We start from the raw sequence: 13,351 nt of genomic DNA on the forward strand, positions 1-13,351 counted from the left end.
TACTCAATGTGTTGCGGCACTAATATATTTCATTAACCATTTTGTCCATATCAATTACATTACATGATGCCTCTATTTATAGAGGTCTTAGATCATTTCTAGAAACATCTAAATTAACCGACATAGAACAAATAAACTTTTCTAGAATTATCTATGACTTCCAAAACTTTACCTAAACCTATTCATCTATCCAGGAATTTCTAAAAAGCTCTATTATGCTTTTACATTTTATTTGCGGGAGAAATTACACATTCCAGCAAGAAAGAGGCAGGGCGTTATTATTTTCCAAGTATCTGACTTCTTTCATTCACCCGATTTATATTTTCATGGCACCCGATTTATACTGTGGGTTGGGAGAGACAAGATATTCAAGAAGTCACATTCCTGACTTCCACATATTTTATCACTTTCTCCTTGATCATTTTGGCTTCCATCTATAACTGATGCTATGCTAAATCAATCAAACTTTCTACAATTCCGTTCAAAAACCTTTACCTTCCTTAGCAGTGTCGTTCTTAATGCAATCTTTCACATGTGTTCCTTTCTATGATAAGGATTGAGTTGTATTTATACACTATGGATACGCCTAGAAGTCATTCATATATTTTCAAGCACCCAACTCCCATATTATTACCCATCCTCTTCCATTTATCCGATTATGTTGCTCTTAGCATCGATATCAATGCAGATATCATTTTTAACCAATGCAGTGTTCCTTTCCATGATTTCTTAATTATACAGTTGTTCTATAATAAAACTTGAGCAATATCTATATTGGTATTTGCGTTCAAGATCTCTCCTACAAGGAGTGAGGCGGAATGAGTAAGTGTTCAGCAAGACATCACCTCTCCTCCATGTTATATCAAGTTATGTGGATAACCGGAAACCCAAGTATTGCATTATGTATTCCTTTATTAGTTGTTACTGCATTCTGATTATACAATAGTAAGCTATAGTTTACAACATGATGCAAATCATTTTACTTAACATTATATGATTGACCTTCTCTAATTAGAATTGTTTCTGGCAAGTAAATGCCAAGTAACCATGTTATAAAATCATGATTGATTATGCCATTGGAGATTAAAATTAAAATAATATTTTCTGCAAGTCTTAGAGAACACAATCTTCAAATCACAGATTGTGATAAGTTGGAACATATATTATTCGTGAAACAATTGAGAATCAACAGAAAGAGTCGGTTGCTCTGAGATTCAAACACCTAGGTCTAATCCGGCTGTATGGCCAAGGAAAAGGGTGAAGAGGTGAGAGAAAGGAATTTGCAATTACATGAAACAGAGTTAGATGTGACATAACAATGTTTATTATTTTCAAAAGGAATCATTTAATAACTCATGCATGATCACGTTTATTGAATTCTCCTACCATCAAGTCGAATGGTGTGATCAGATACTAGGATGCTCAATGGATGACAAGATGTTCCATGTCTATTTCGGGTAGGGAGGGCCTTCTCGTTAGAGATTGTGTGGAGATAAGTTATGGTCCGAAGTTGGGTGGTTAAGCCCCTGACAATGTTTCTCCTCTCCACAAGATGTCGAACGTGCATCAGATAAAGATAAGCTATGCATTCAAACATTTGTCGGAAACAAGTATTTTTATTTTTATGATATATATTCAAATAGAAGGTAAGATTTATTGAGTTGTATCATGGTTATAGTTATTTCTTTAAATGAAAGCAACTCTTATCGTCAATATAATTTGCATCTAATTAGATCGGTTGATCTTCTAACTGAGCATGGAATATATTTATGTGAGAGAGATAGATTTATCTGATGGATTGTTATTTCAATCTTTCATTTATAAGAGTAATGATTATGAGAATATCATCTAATCTTATGTTATTGCCACAGTTAAGCAATCGAAAGGAAAGGAATGATACAATAGTATCTGAAGCCCTAAATGATACAATGGTATTATCGCCCCAAATGATACAGTAGTATCTAATGCCCTAAACAATCCAATGGTAATTGATGCCCTAATTGATACAACAGTATGTGATGCCCTAATTGATATAGTAGTATTTGATGGTAATCGTCATTTGATTTTGATATAGTGGTATTTGTGGACTAACCTGGGTGTTTGCAGAAGCAACCCTAGATTGATTTCAGTTTCGAATTCCATAGTATGTAGATTTTAATTTCCATAGTAAATTTATTGATGGTGTTTTCAAATGTTAGTTATGAGTTTTCCACTTAAGTAATTGTAACTGTTAAATCTCATTCACATGAATGTAACTGTTTTAATTGTCTTCCTGTGAAAATGAAGTAATAACTGTATTTTTTTTAATATGTTTGTTTTTTAAGACCCAAATAACATGGATGTTACACTATTAAGGCAGAGTTGGCCCTGTTCCTAACTTGTTTATGGCCCATTTTAGTGGCTGGGGACTAAGTATATGCATTTTTTGGTTACCATGTAATGTGTAGTCCTTCCATTGGTGGTTACCAACAGCGCTGCTGGTTATTTTTGGAATAATACAGGTTGTTTTGCTCTTGGGTGAGGACCCTAATGGATCCTCCCTTTTACCGATCATTAGATAAAGGAAAATGATGTTCTCTGCATCTACTAAATATAGTTTTTCATTAGCCTAATAAGACAATTTCTTTCATTTTATGCAAAAATGTAAATTAAATAAATAAATTACACCCCACTGTAAATAACCAGTTCATATATAACTTGTCAAAGTAAGCACTGGAACTCAATGAATACAGTAAAGAATGTGCTACTTACCCTCTAGCCAACCAGAGAAGAGGTGATGTTGATCCTATTCCTGCAAAATTATTGGGTGAACGACGTACTTGGCCAGCTGCATCTTTACTCTTAAATTCTCCTGGGTAAGCCGATACTAATGTTGGAAGAGGTCCATCTCTTGAAGCATCATAACCAGGAGGCAAATATAAGGTTGCAGTCAATTTCACACCATCCTTACGCTGGTATCTAATCATCTCTTTCTGCAATTTGGAGAGTTGGGGATATGGGTGTGGGAAATTAGTAATTTGACTAATTCGTTTATCTGGCCAAGACTGCAAAAAGCTTTGTGGATATTCTGTTTTTGACTCTTTAAAAAAAAGTATTTTAAGTTTATCAAGGTCCAGATCACCATCAGACTGATCACACATTAAACTGGTAACTGCCTCGTAATATGTTTCCTTGTCACTTTCCCATATGCGTTCCCTTTCACCTGTATTTCTGATTACAAGCAAGCCACATCACAAATTCAACAAAGAGGTTCTGCAAAAATTACACAACTAACTACCTGGCTAGTTAGAACGTTCAAATAAAAGAATTAAAAATCTCACATGTCTAAAAGATCAAGAAAAGGAACATTTCCTTCTGGTGTTGCCCCACTGCCATTCAACAACAGGAATGTACTTCCATCTGCCTTTCTTATCTTTGCAAGAACATAAGTTCCAGATGATGTTCGCCGAAGCATTGGTGAGCCTGGATCAGAATAAACATCCTCCCATGATCTGTCAAATAATATACGAGCCCCTTGCCCTTTATTTGCTGGAGATATTACCCATGTCCGAGTACGCCTTTTTTTATACCACGACTCATAAACCAAAGCCATGGAATCATCACTCCAATCTATTCTCCTATAAATGAAATAGAACTTAAGAGAAATACTACAGTAATACAAATAAATAAGTCAACTGTAAGCATACATTAAAGAGAATTCAACTTAGACATAGAAACGAATTATTAAATTCTGGAAAACCTAACTGCATGTGTAATGAATCAGATATAGAAAAACACTGGAATCTGCCCCAAAGAGCTAGAAATTCTGATTTGGTGATCAATAGTTCACTCACCTGATCGATAAAGATCTCAGGTGGGTTACATTACTGCCTGAAATAAAAACTATAAAAGAACTATTTAACTAAAATTTGCCAAAATGTTTTTTCCCATAAATAAACTGTGCCACAATCACTTCGATGTAAATGGTATCCAAATGTCAAAATCTTCGAATTTTCTCCAGCCTAAATCTGCAGGTTTCAATCATAGATATCATTTTGTTCAGTTGACCTAAAGCTACAATCCTAGTTGACGACAATATCTGAACTTGCAGAAAATCAAAAAGTTTGCAAACAATGGCCAGAAGGCACTGAAACTTGAGAGAAACTCCCTCACAGAAACCCTGACAAAAGATGTTGTTTAAGCCATAAATGATGTCAGAAGAGATAAATACTAATTGGGTTTAGTATGGTCTTGCACATCATTATAAGAATTACAAGATTGGTTTGATAGACCTGAAACTGGTTTTGTGGAATTGGAAATACCTATCAAATCAAAAGCAGCGCCATTTGTTGCCACTGACATAAAAAGCTACACCTCTATGGTTATTAATTATAAGATATAGGTTTTGTTCACTACCCTCCTTTCAAAGTAATGTATCCTCATTGCTAATCTGCACCCCAGAAAATTGAAAAGGGATTAATTTTCAGATGTTCATGTAGAGCTCTTTCTGTATGCTAAGGTAATTCCATGTATGAAATTTTCATTCTATGAGATATTAATTGTCTACATCATGACTATTTCATGAAGGATGAATGGAAAAACTTGAATGCTACATTGGAAGCAAACAAGGTCACAGCAAATACCGAGTCATCTCACAGTAAGGAGAGAACAATTCTTCACATTAGTTCGCTGGGAAAGGCAGAGGTTGAAGAGGAGAAGATAAGTTTTTCAGAAATCACCCAAATTTGGGACAAAAACAGCAAACACGTTGATCTGGCAAGGGAAAAGGCAAAGATTCATGTGAACACACAAGACAGAGAGGTCAAGGAAAGGCAGCTTAGGGCATCCAATATAATTATCAAAGGAATAAAAGATTATGGGGAAGGCGAACATACCCTTGACTTAACGAGGGATTTCTTACAAGAAGTGTTGTTGTGGCAAGGTAAAATCTGCCAAGCTTGGAGGGTTGGCAAACCACACGCTGCGAGAAATAGGCCAATCAAGGTAGTCATGCCCAGTATTAGCGACAAACAAAATCTACTTAACAAAAAACAGCTCTTGAGGGGTTCTCGCTTCTTTTTAGAGGAGGATCTAACTATGAGACAGCAAGAAGAAAGAACGATGGAAATGGAAAAAATCAGAACAGCTAGAAATGAAGGCAAAAGAGCTTGGATGTTCACGAGAAAAGCAATTATTGCTCATTTTGGCCACCGCCCCAATGAAGGGCAGCAAGGCAACAAAGGGGCGACAGGTGCGACAACAAACACTTTAGCATGCAGCGATACAACAAGATTAACAATCACGCGTAGTGATAATAACTCAACTCCGAGTATTCCACATCAAAACAAATAGCAATCAAGCTCAACCTAGGCATCTTTAAGTTTAGTTTGTTGGAATTGCCAAGGTTATCCGTGGAGACGTGGGCCTGGGTTAGGGCCTATTGCGGAAGGCAAAGACATTATTTGTCTCATAGAGACACATGAGCATGAAGGATGTAAGACCCCATTGTTTGAAGGCTATTGGAAGCTAGTAGTGTGGAATGAGGCAGTAGGAAATGGTAAAGGTCATGGAGGTATAATGGTTCTAGTAAAAGAAAGAGAAGGTCATGTCATTCAATTGGAAAAGATTGATTCTAATAAACAATTTATATGGCTCAAAATCGTGAAAAATAACACTCTTCTCAGGATCACAGCCTGTTACTTTGCTCCACAGGTATCTAAAACTTATAAAAAGTGCAGCTTAGATCACAATGACCCCTATGCTACGTTAAAAAAAGATGTTACTGTTTTTTCGCAGCGTGGGGATGTTTTTCTTGTAAGAGATTTCAATGCTAAGACAGCAAATCGGCAAGCAAGTATTTTCAGCTCCAAAGTAAATGATAACCCTATTTGGCTCACAAAAGAGAGAAATCATCAATGGGAAAGAATATATGAGGATGCTAAAGGCTACAATCATTTTGGGGAAGAATTGATCACTCTATGTGGCACATTTGATCTAATAATCTGTAATGGTTTGGCTAGATGGGCTAAGTCAGGCAATTTCACTTGCAACACATACAATGGGGCAAGTGTGGTAGATTATGTAATTTGTTCACAAAATTTGTATGAGAATATTGAAGAAGTTGAAATTGGAGAGCACATTTGGGATCTCAAATCAAATCATAGACCGCTGTACATAAATCTGTATTGGGCAAAGGATAGGTAGATTGGGACAAAAAACCAAGGCCCTCAACACCCCCCTTCTCAGGGCAGAATTTTGTTGACTTCAAAAAACGATAACACTTTCAGAACTACTCTTGAGAAACTTTGTATGGGGCACCCTATGTATAAGCATGTTGTTAATAGTCATGATTTATCAAATCTGATTCATGAGGCTCTTTCAAAATGCAAGCAAGCAAAAAATAGAAAATCTGAAACTAATTGTTTTCCAGTCAATGCATGGTTTGACAAGGAATGCAAGTGGGCTAGGAGAAACCTAAGAGAGTCAAATAAAACTAACCTTGACATTACGGCCTACAAACAGATCCTAAAGAAGAAAAAAACAGATTTTATGTTCACAAGGAGAGAGGAGCTAATTTTCTTGGGCGGAAATAACACCAAACTTTTTTGGAAAGAACTCCAACCAAGGAAAAAGCAAACTGAAAATAATATTACTGCCACCCAATGGTTTGAATATGCTAAGAAACTTTATGAACAAGAGGGTGGAGTGGGACAACCACCTTTGGTCAACGATACTACAAATCTTTTTGTTGTGCAAGAGATGGAGACAGGGATTAAGAAGTTGGGTGGAGGTAAAGCAAAAGACCTTGTTGAGCTTCAAGTAGAATATCTGAAGTGGGGTATGAAAACTCTTGCACCGCACATCACCGAAATCTTCAGCAAAATCTGCCAAGAAGGGTTTCCGAAAGATTGGACAATCAGCCTTGCAATACCACTTTTTAAGAATGGTGATGTTAACAACCCCTCCAACTACAAGATTATAATGATCAATCCCCTCTTCGCTAAACTTTTTGGCAGCATGATAGAAACTAAGATCGGCAAATGGGCAAAAGAAAACCATAAATGTGCTAAAAGGCAAGCTGGTTTTAGGCCAAAGCACTCGACAGTGGATCACTGTGTCACTCTCAGGCACATTATTGAAAAAGAGTGGGAGAAAAAGGAAGAGGTTTTTTGTTGCTTTGTTAACTTTAAAAAGGCTTTTGACACTGTCCCTAGAGACAAGCTTTGGCTCAAGATGGAAGAATTAGGTATTCCTATGCATCTCAAAGCTCATCATAAGATGTACAAAGAGGTGAAAGTCAAAATCAAAACTTCAAATGGCATTTCAAAATGTTTTAAGAGCGATATCGAGGTCAAGCAGGGTTGTCCTTTATCTCCTACTTTGTTTGGTTTATATATTGACAAATTGGAAGAGTGGTTAAACATGCAAAAGGGTGAAGGTATTCAGCTAGGTGAATTTGTTATAAAGCTGCTCCTATATGTGGACGATCTCATTTTGATTGCCAAATCTGCCTATGGTTTGCAAGATCATCTATCTTCTTTTGAGAGCTTTTGCAGAATGGTGGGGATGCAGGTCAATATCAACAAGACTAAGGTTATGATTTTCTCTAATAATAAAAAACAGCATCAACATGAGTTTTATTGCAATGGAAGTGTTCTTGAAGAAGTTGCGGAGCATAAATACCTTGGCATCGATTTCAACAAAAAACTAAGCTCGTCTAGTTGTAGGCATAAAAGGACATTAGGTGGGCGGAATGCTTTTTATGCTCTTCAGAACAAGTGTCGTAAAACGGACTTGTGGGATTGGAAAACTATCCAAACCTTGTTCGGTCTTCTTGTGCTGCCGGTTGTTCTTTACAGGTGTGAATTATGGGCCAGCAACACTACTATAGCACAATGGAAACAAATCGAAGGAATCCAAAAGCTTTTGATCACAAGCAAGTTTAAAATCAAAAACACTATTCCATATGATATCACGCTAAGTGAAATGGGGGCTGCTCCTATCGAGGCACTTGCTATGGTTCGCCTTTTAAGCTATCTAAAAAGAATCGAAAAAATGGAAGAGCATAGATGGCCTAAAGTTGTCTTTAATGATACACTATGTAAGCGAAAAAGGACATGGATGCAACAAAACATCAAATGGATGAGTAAATGGAATATTCAATTCAATATGTGCCCCACAAATAATAAAGAAATAAAGATCTTTGTTATGGAGAAATTCTACAAGAGAAATTGGGGAAGTGAGATCGGGAGGAAGAAAATATATTATATAAATGAGTTCAACCCCACTTGTGATCAACTCCAAAAAGCGTACATAGGAGCCAACATTTCTTGGAGGGCTAAAATTCTTATTGCTCAGCTGAGAACCAACTCTCACCAACTTCGTTGTGAGAACGGGTGTTGGAAGAGGCCAAAGGAGGCTTGGGAAGAGTGAATTTGCAGATTCTGCAATACTGAGAAAGTGGAAACTGAACAGCACTTTATTTTAGAATGTGAGGCCTACAAGGACAGTAGAGATAAATTTGCGGATACTATATGTGACAGTTCTTGGCATAACCTATTCAACAAAGAGTACATTGAGCAATTGGGTGGGCTCATCATCATCCTACACAAGAAACGAACGGAGCTACTTAAGTCTGCTTAAGTTGTCTTGCTGTCCCATATGGTATTTTTAGCCTCGCGGATGTTAAAATTTTATCTATCTATCTATCTAAGGATTGGTACAAAATGTTAGGATAATAGATAGTTTGATTCCAGGTAAGCATCCATGGTAATTGCAATGAAAAGACTACTAAGTATTTCTTGATGCTGAGGATGATCTTTAGTGCCACGACTTTTTCTCTCAAACTCCACGCCAATCATTGTACATGCCATATAAGTTTACAGGTTTTTCTGCAAACCTCACTTTAAAAATCAGCAGTGTACAAAGTGTATATAATGCCTGCTTCTAGCTCACATAATCTTCCAACCATCTTCATGATGAGAATAATTTATCCAATAAACATGGAATTTATGAACAAGAGACATTCATAACCTAAAAGGCAAGCAAACATTGCTCAAATTCTGTATACTATCAATGCTGTGGATTTAAGGGTTATTTCCAGTTAATAGCAATGTCAAGAGCAAAGGGCAATAGATCCTTAATCATTAGTGATTATGTATCGTGTTTCTTTCCACAATTAAGCCTTCAATATTTTGTCAATCGATGAAAATACTGATCAGAAAGTTGCAAACAAACTTGTACAAATGAAAAAATAAAACAAGGATTCGTGTAAGCACCCATAGCGGAGATCAAGCTTATGAAGAACCGCAGGCTCCTCACCAGACGGTGGTTCAGCAGACTGTGTGTAGATTATATCACGAGGAGAGACCTTAACCTTTGCATCACCCCCATCTTGTGTCTCTGCCCTATTAGAAGATGAAAAATCAAGAGCTATACAAGAAACATAGACATTTTGCATGTTCCAAAACTTAAGGAAAAAAAGAGAATTATACCCCTGTTTCCCCAGATGAAAGTACCTGTTATCAAGAAATTAATAACACAGAAAACTAGATATCTTTTCACAGAAAAAGTGAAAACAGTTGTACAAATGAAGTTAAGATTATGAATATACCAGTAAAGTGATGAAGGCTTATCAGGCCGCCAACGGATAGACCTCATGCCTTTCCGAACGCTGTTGAAAGCAATGGGAATGTCCTCTGCAAGAGGAAGATCACATATTTCCCTAACAAATTTCCCGTCAGAAGTCCATATTTCAGTTCTCTTTGGGAACTTACTCCAAGATACAATGAATGAGTAAGGCCTATGGATGGAGGAGACCATTATATATTTCCCATCAGGTGAAGGATATATTGAAGTATACACAGCTGGTGGTCCTATAGCTTTAGTTGTCCCATCTAATTTGACCCAAAGTAACTGTGATGTGGAATAGTAATCAAATAGATCTGCATCATATTCATCTTTCAACAGGTCTCGATATGTCCTTATTTGCACCATATTTCCTTCCTCATTACATAATATCTTTGGGCCTGATGGAATCAATGGCTTTTTTGGAGGATTTCCACGAGTTGAAGGTATGGTACATACAACTACTGTAGAGTCATCAATCCACGCAAAGCTGCAACATGACAAGGATCGAGCTTGTAACTATTATTCTTTAACACAATAAACTAACATATTGACAACATCATCGAAAACACAGTTAAATAAATTGATTCATGCGTGCTTATCACAGACTTACTTGTCAAAAACAGCATTTATGTAGAATTCAGCTGTGCCACTTAAAGGCCTGGCTTGACCAGTCTCTACATTTGCAACCCAAAGGCTCAACTTACTGCTTCTATTATTCTCCTTTAAACCACATTCAGATGTTAAGATTAAAGACCATATTCCGCATTAGCAGGTAAATAGAAATGTAAAGGAAAACTGAAGGCACATAAGTTTGCAAAAGTCAATGTTTTCAACCTGATCAAACCGAATACTGAAAGCTAAATGTTTCCCATCTGGTGACCTATGAAAAAGAAGTAAATGCACAAAATGAGAGAAAAGTATATAGATATTAATATGATTTGAACTCCCTGTAAATCTGTATTTGCCACAAATTACCACTCTCATTTTTTTTACAATTGCAATCATCCCTTTGCTTTGTTTCACTTTCCAAAACATCACATCTTCATTCGACCTCATTAACAAGGCTGATAACATTAAGATTTCAAATAAAAACAAGACAGTCGTAATTATTCAAATGAATCAATCAATTTATGAAATATTCACTCTTTCCAGCTTTTTCTCCTTGATTGGACTTGACTAACAATAGATAATCACATTTCAATAAACTAAGATTGATAACAGTATCAGAAAAGAGTATTAGTCACACACAGGAAAATCTGTCTAAGATACAGAAGATTATGTAGAAAATAAATAAAAAATTGGATATATCTCAACTGTTGCATTTATTTATTTATTTTTTGATAGTTAGCTGTTGGATATTTTCTTGTAAGACCTACTTGTATATACAGGCTTCTACCATGTGAAATATAAAATAATATTCTAATAAACTAAGATTGATAAAGATGCCAGACTAGAATGTTAGTGAAAAACGGAGGAAACTTTGTCCAAGATCCAGAAGATTAAAATATATAGATAATAAACAAGTTTGGATGTATCCAAAACTATTACATTTTTTCATGTAAGACCTACTGGAATGTAACCCTTCTTGCACACATTACAGTGTGAAATATATAATCACATTGCAACAATCCAAGATTTATGACAATATCAGACTAAATATTTGTCATACACAGGAAGATCTGTCCAAGATACAAAAGATTCTAATATATAGAAATTTGAAAATAAACAAGATACATCCCAATGTTGCCTATATTTTTGTATAGCCTACTTGAATATAAGCCTCTGCTTGGTGCTACATCCCAAATTTTGACCTATTTAAAAGTAATCTTATAGTTGTTACAATGGTTAGTTAAAACTTTTGAATGTCATGATCTTGTGAAATGAAAGTTATGGTTAATCGTTTATTTGATGTGAAAAGGACTTGTTAGTTTGATTCATGCAAATATGATCAACTGTTATTTCATGTGAAAATGATTTGTCAATTGAGTCATTATGTATACTTATTTACTTGTTAATGGTAGTTAGCCGTTGTTACAGTTATTATGTTCTTGATATTTCGATTTAAATGGAGGAACATGTTATTATTGTGGAAATATTGCAATTGTGGTTGCGGGAGCAGACGAAGGGGAGAAAGCATTGCTAAAAGGGATTCAAGGAATGGGGCACTACTATAGTCTATTGTCAAACTACCTTGATGAAGGATTTAACGGCTAGGCAACAGAGTACACCTTGGACAGTCGTGAGCTACTTGGTCAATCTTTTATAACGTTAAACATTTAATAATCGTGATAAAAACAATTACCTCTCTCTTGTTTCGAGACCTCAAAAGTGATTAACATTATGAATTTTCACCATGATACTCTGATGATATCTTTAATTACTCTCTCTCTCTCTCTCTCTCTCTCACACACACACACACACACAAACATACGCATGCATATATAGAGAGAATATGATCTTAGAAATAAATCATATGTACTCTCTAAATCGCACACGAATATATATATATATATATATATAGGTACAATTATAGAAGTAACAAAATAGCATGATAATATAATATATTTAATTATATATATATATATATGCTTTTAAACCACGGAAATATAATCTTTTTAACTCCACATCGATGAGCGGTAGCCACCTCAATAACGGCATCATCTTTTAAAAACTCTCAAATCTGCGAAGCCATCTTGTAACCACGTGCGGGAGACCATATAATCTCCTGCGGCTGAAAAAGGAGGGCATTCAAATCAAAGCACAATCACCCTATTATGAGCATAATTCCTAAACCACAAGCCTAGCAATTTTTCTTCCTCTTTCTATTGGCATCTTGGTTTGTCTACTTTGTCACATGTTGGTTTGTCTACTTTGTCGCACGGGTGGAGCCTTACTGCTGAATCAATTGCCACTAACTGACTAGTATCATTACACGTCATGGATCTTCACGATCAAATCTTCTTTCCATTTTATGTTCTTATCAATGCCATTAAGCATCTATTCTATTGGGTATCAAGACAGTCATGTTGAAGTTGTAGATACCAATGAAAATGCAACCATATTTCAGAATAGAAACAATTCAAATATGTTTCAACCTCCATTATTTTATTTATAACTGAATCTCGGCCTCTATATGCTGATCGCATAACTATAGGGATGGCTTATAGTTCCCTTAACACATATTCTTGGTTATATTTTGCATGAGTATTCTGACTTACACACTGGTGATTGATGTATACCAGCTGTGGTAAGAATCAGAAAGGTGTTCAAAGAAACCATATGATAAAGATCTCATTACTAATAGCAGTCTCCTAGGATGCACCCAAGGCTAGTGAAGCCAGTGTAAATGGGTGAAGAGGACAGGAATCCTGCAAGGGAGAAATAGCTATGATCAAACTTCAAATGCATGAACATCTTAAAAAGTTGTTAAATCCAAGTCAGATCATGATTGTCCAAATTATACTTTATTGTCAAGTCAAGCGGTGGTGATCACGCTATTCATTTGCCCATCTAAATCCTTGGCCAAGGTAGATTAGAGGCACGCTTGCCTAAATGGATCACAAAGAGGTCGGTGGTACCAGCTGACAGAGAGACGAATGGTGGAGGTATATCGAATGGTGGAGGTGTATCCTCAACCTTGTCTACTGCTAAGCGGACACTAACATCGGTATGCTCGGATGGCTAGACTATAGTGCCCCAAGCCTAATGTAGTGCCTGCCCCTAGTCTACATTTTCCTAGTTT

At 36.1% G+C, this 13,351-nt stretch overlaps 1 protein-coding gene across 2 annotated transcripts in view; it reads right to left on the bottom strand.

Annotated features, from left to right (window-relative positions):
- Positions 1-13,351, bottom strand: part of LOC149561605 (putative glutamyl endopeptidase, chloroplastic) — a 163,547-nt gene that overhangs the window by 103,155 nt on the left and 47,041 nt on the right. For both annotated transcript variants that reach the window (XM_089825204.1, XM_089825202.1), the window contains 6 exons: positions 10,444-10,489; positions 10,220-10,329; positions 9,593-10,096; positions 9,258-9,386; positions 3,321-3,617; positions 2,752-3,210 (listed from right to left, as the gene is read on the bottom strand). In XM_089825204.1, the coding sequence (XP_089681330.1) occupies positions 2,752-3,210; positions 3,321-3,617; positions 9,258-9,386; positions 9,593-10,096; positions 10,220-10,329; positions 10,444-10,489 (1,545 nt within the window). The remainder of the gene's footprint in view (positions 1-2,751; positions 3,211-3,320; positions 3,618-9,257; positions 9,387-9,592; positions 10,097-10,219; positions 10,330-10,443; positions 10,490-13,351) is intronic.

The sequence above is a fragment of the Cupressus sempervirens genome, chromosome 4 (genome assembly GCF_028749045.1).
Source record: "Cupressus sempervirens isolate cs-2001-9-10 chromosome 4, ASM2874904v1, whole genome shotgun sequence".
Lineage (NCBI taxonomy): Eukaryota > Viridiplantae > Streptophyta > Pinopsida > Cupressales > Cupressaceae > Cupressus > Cupressus sempervirens.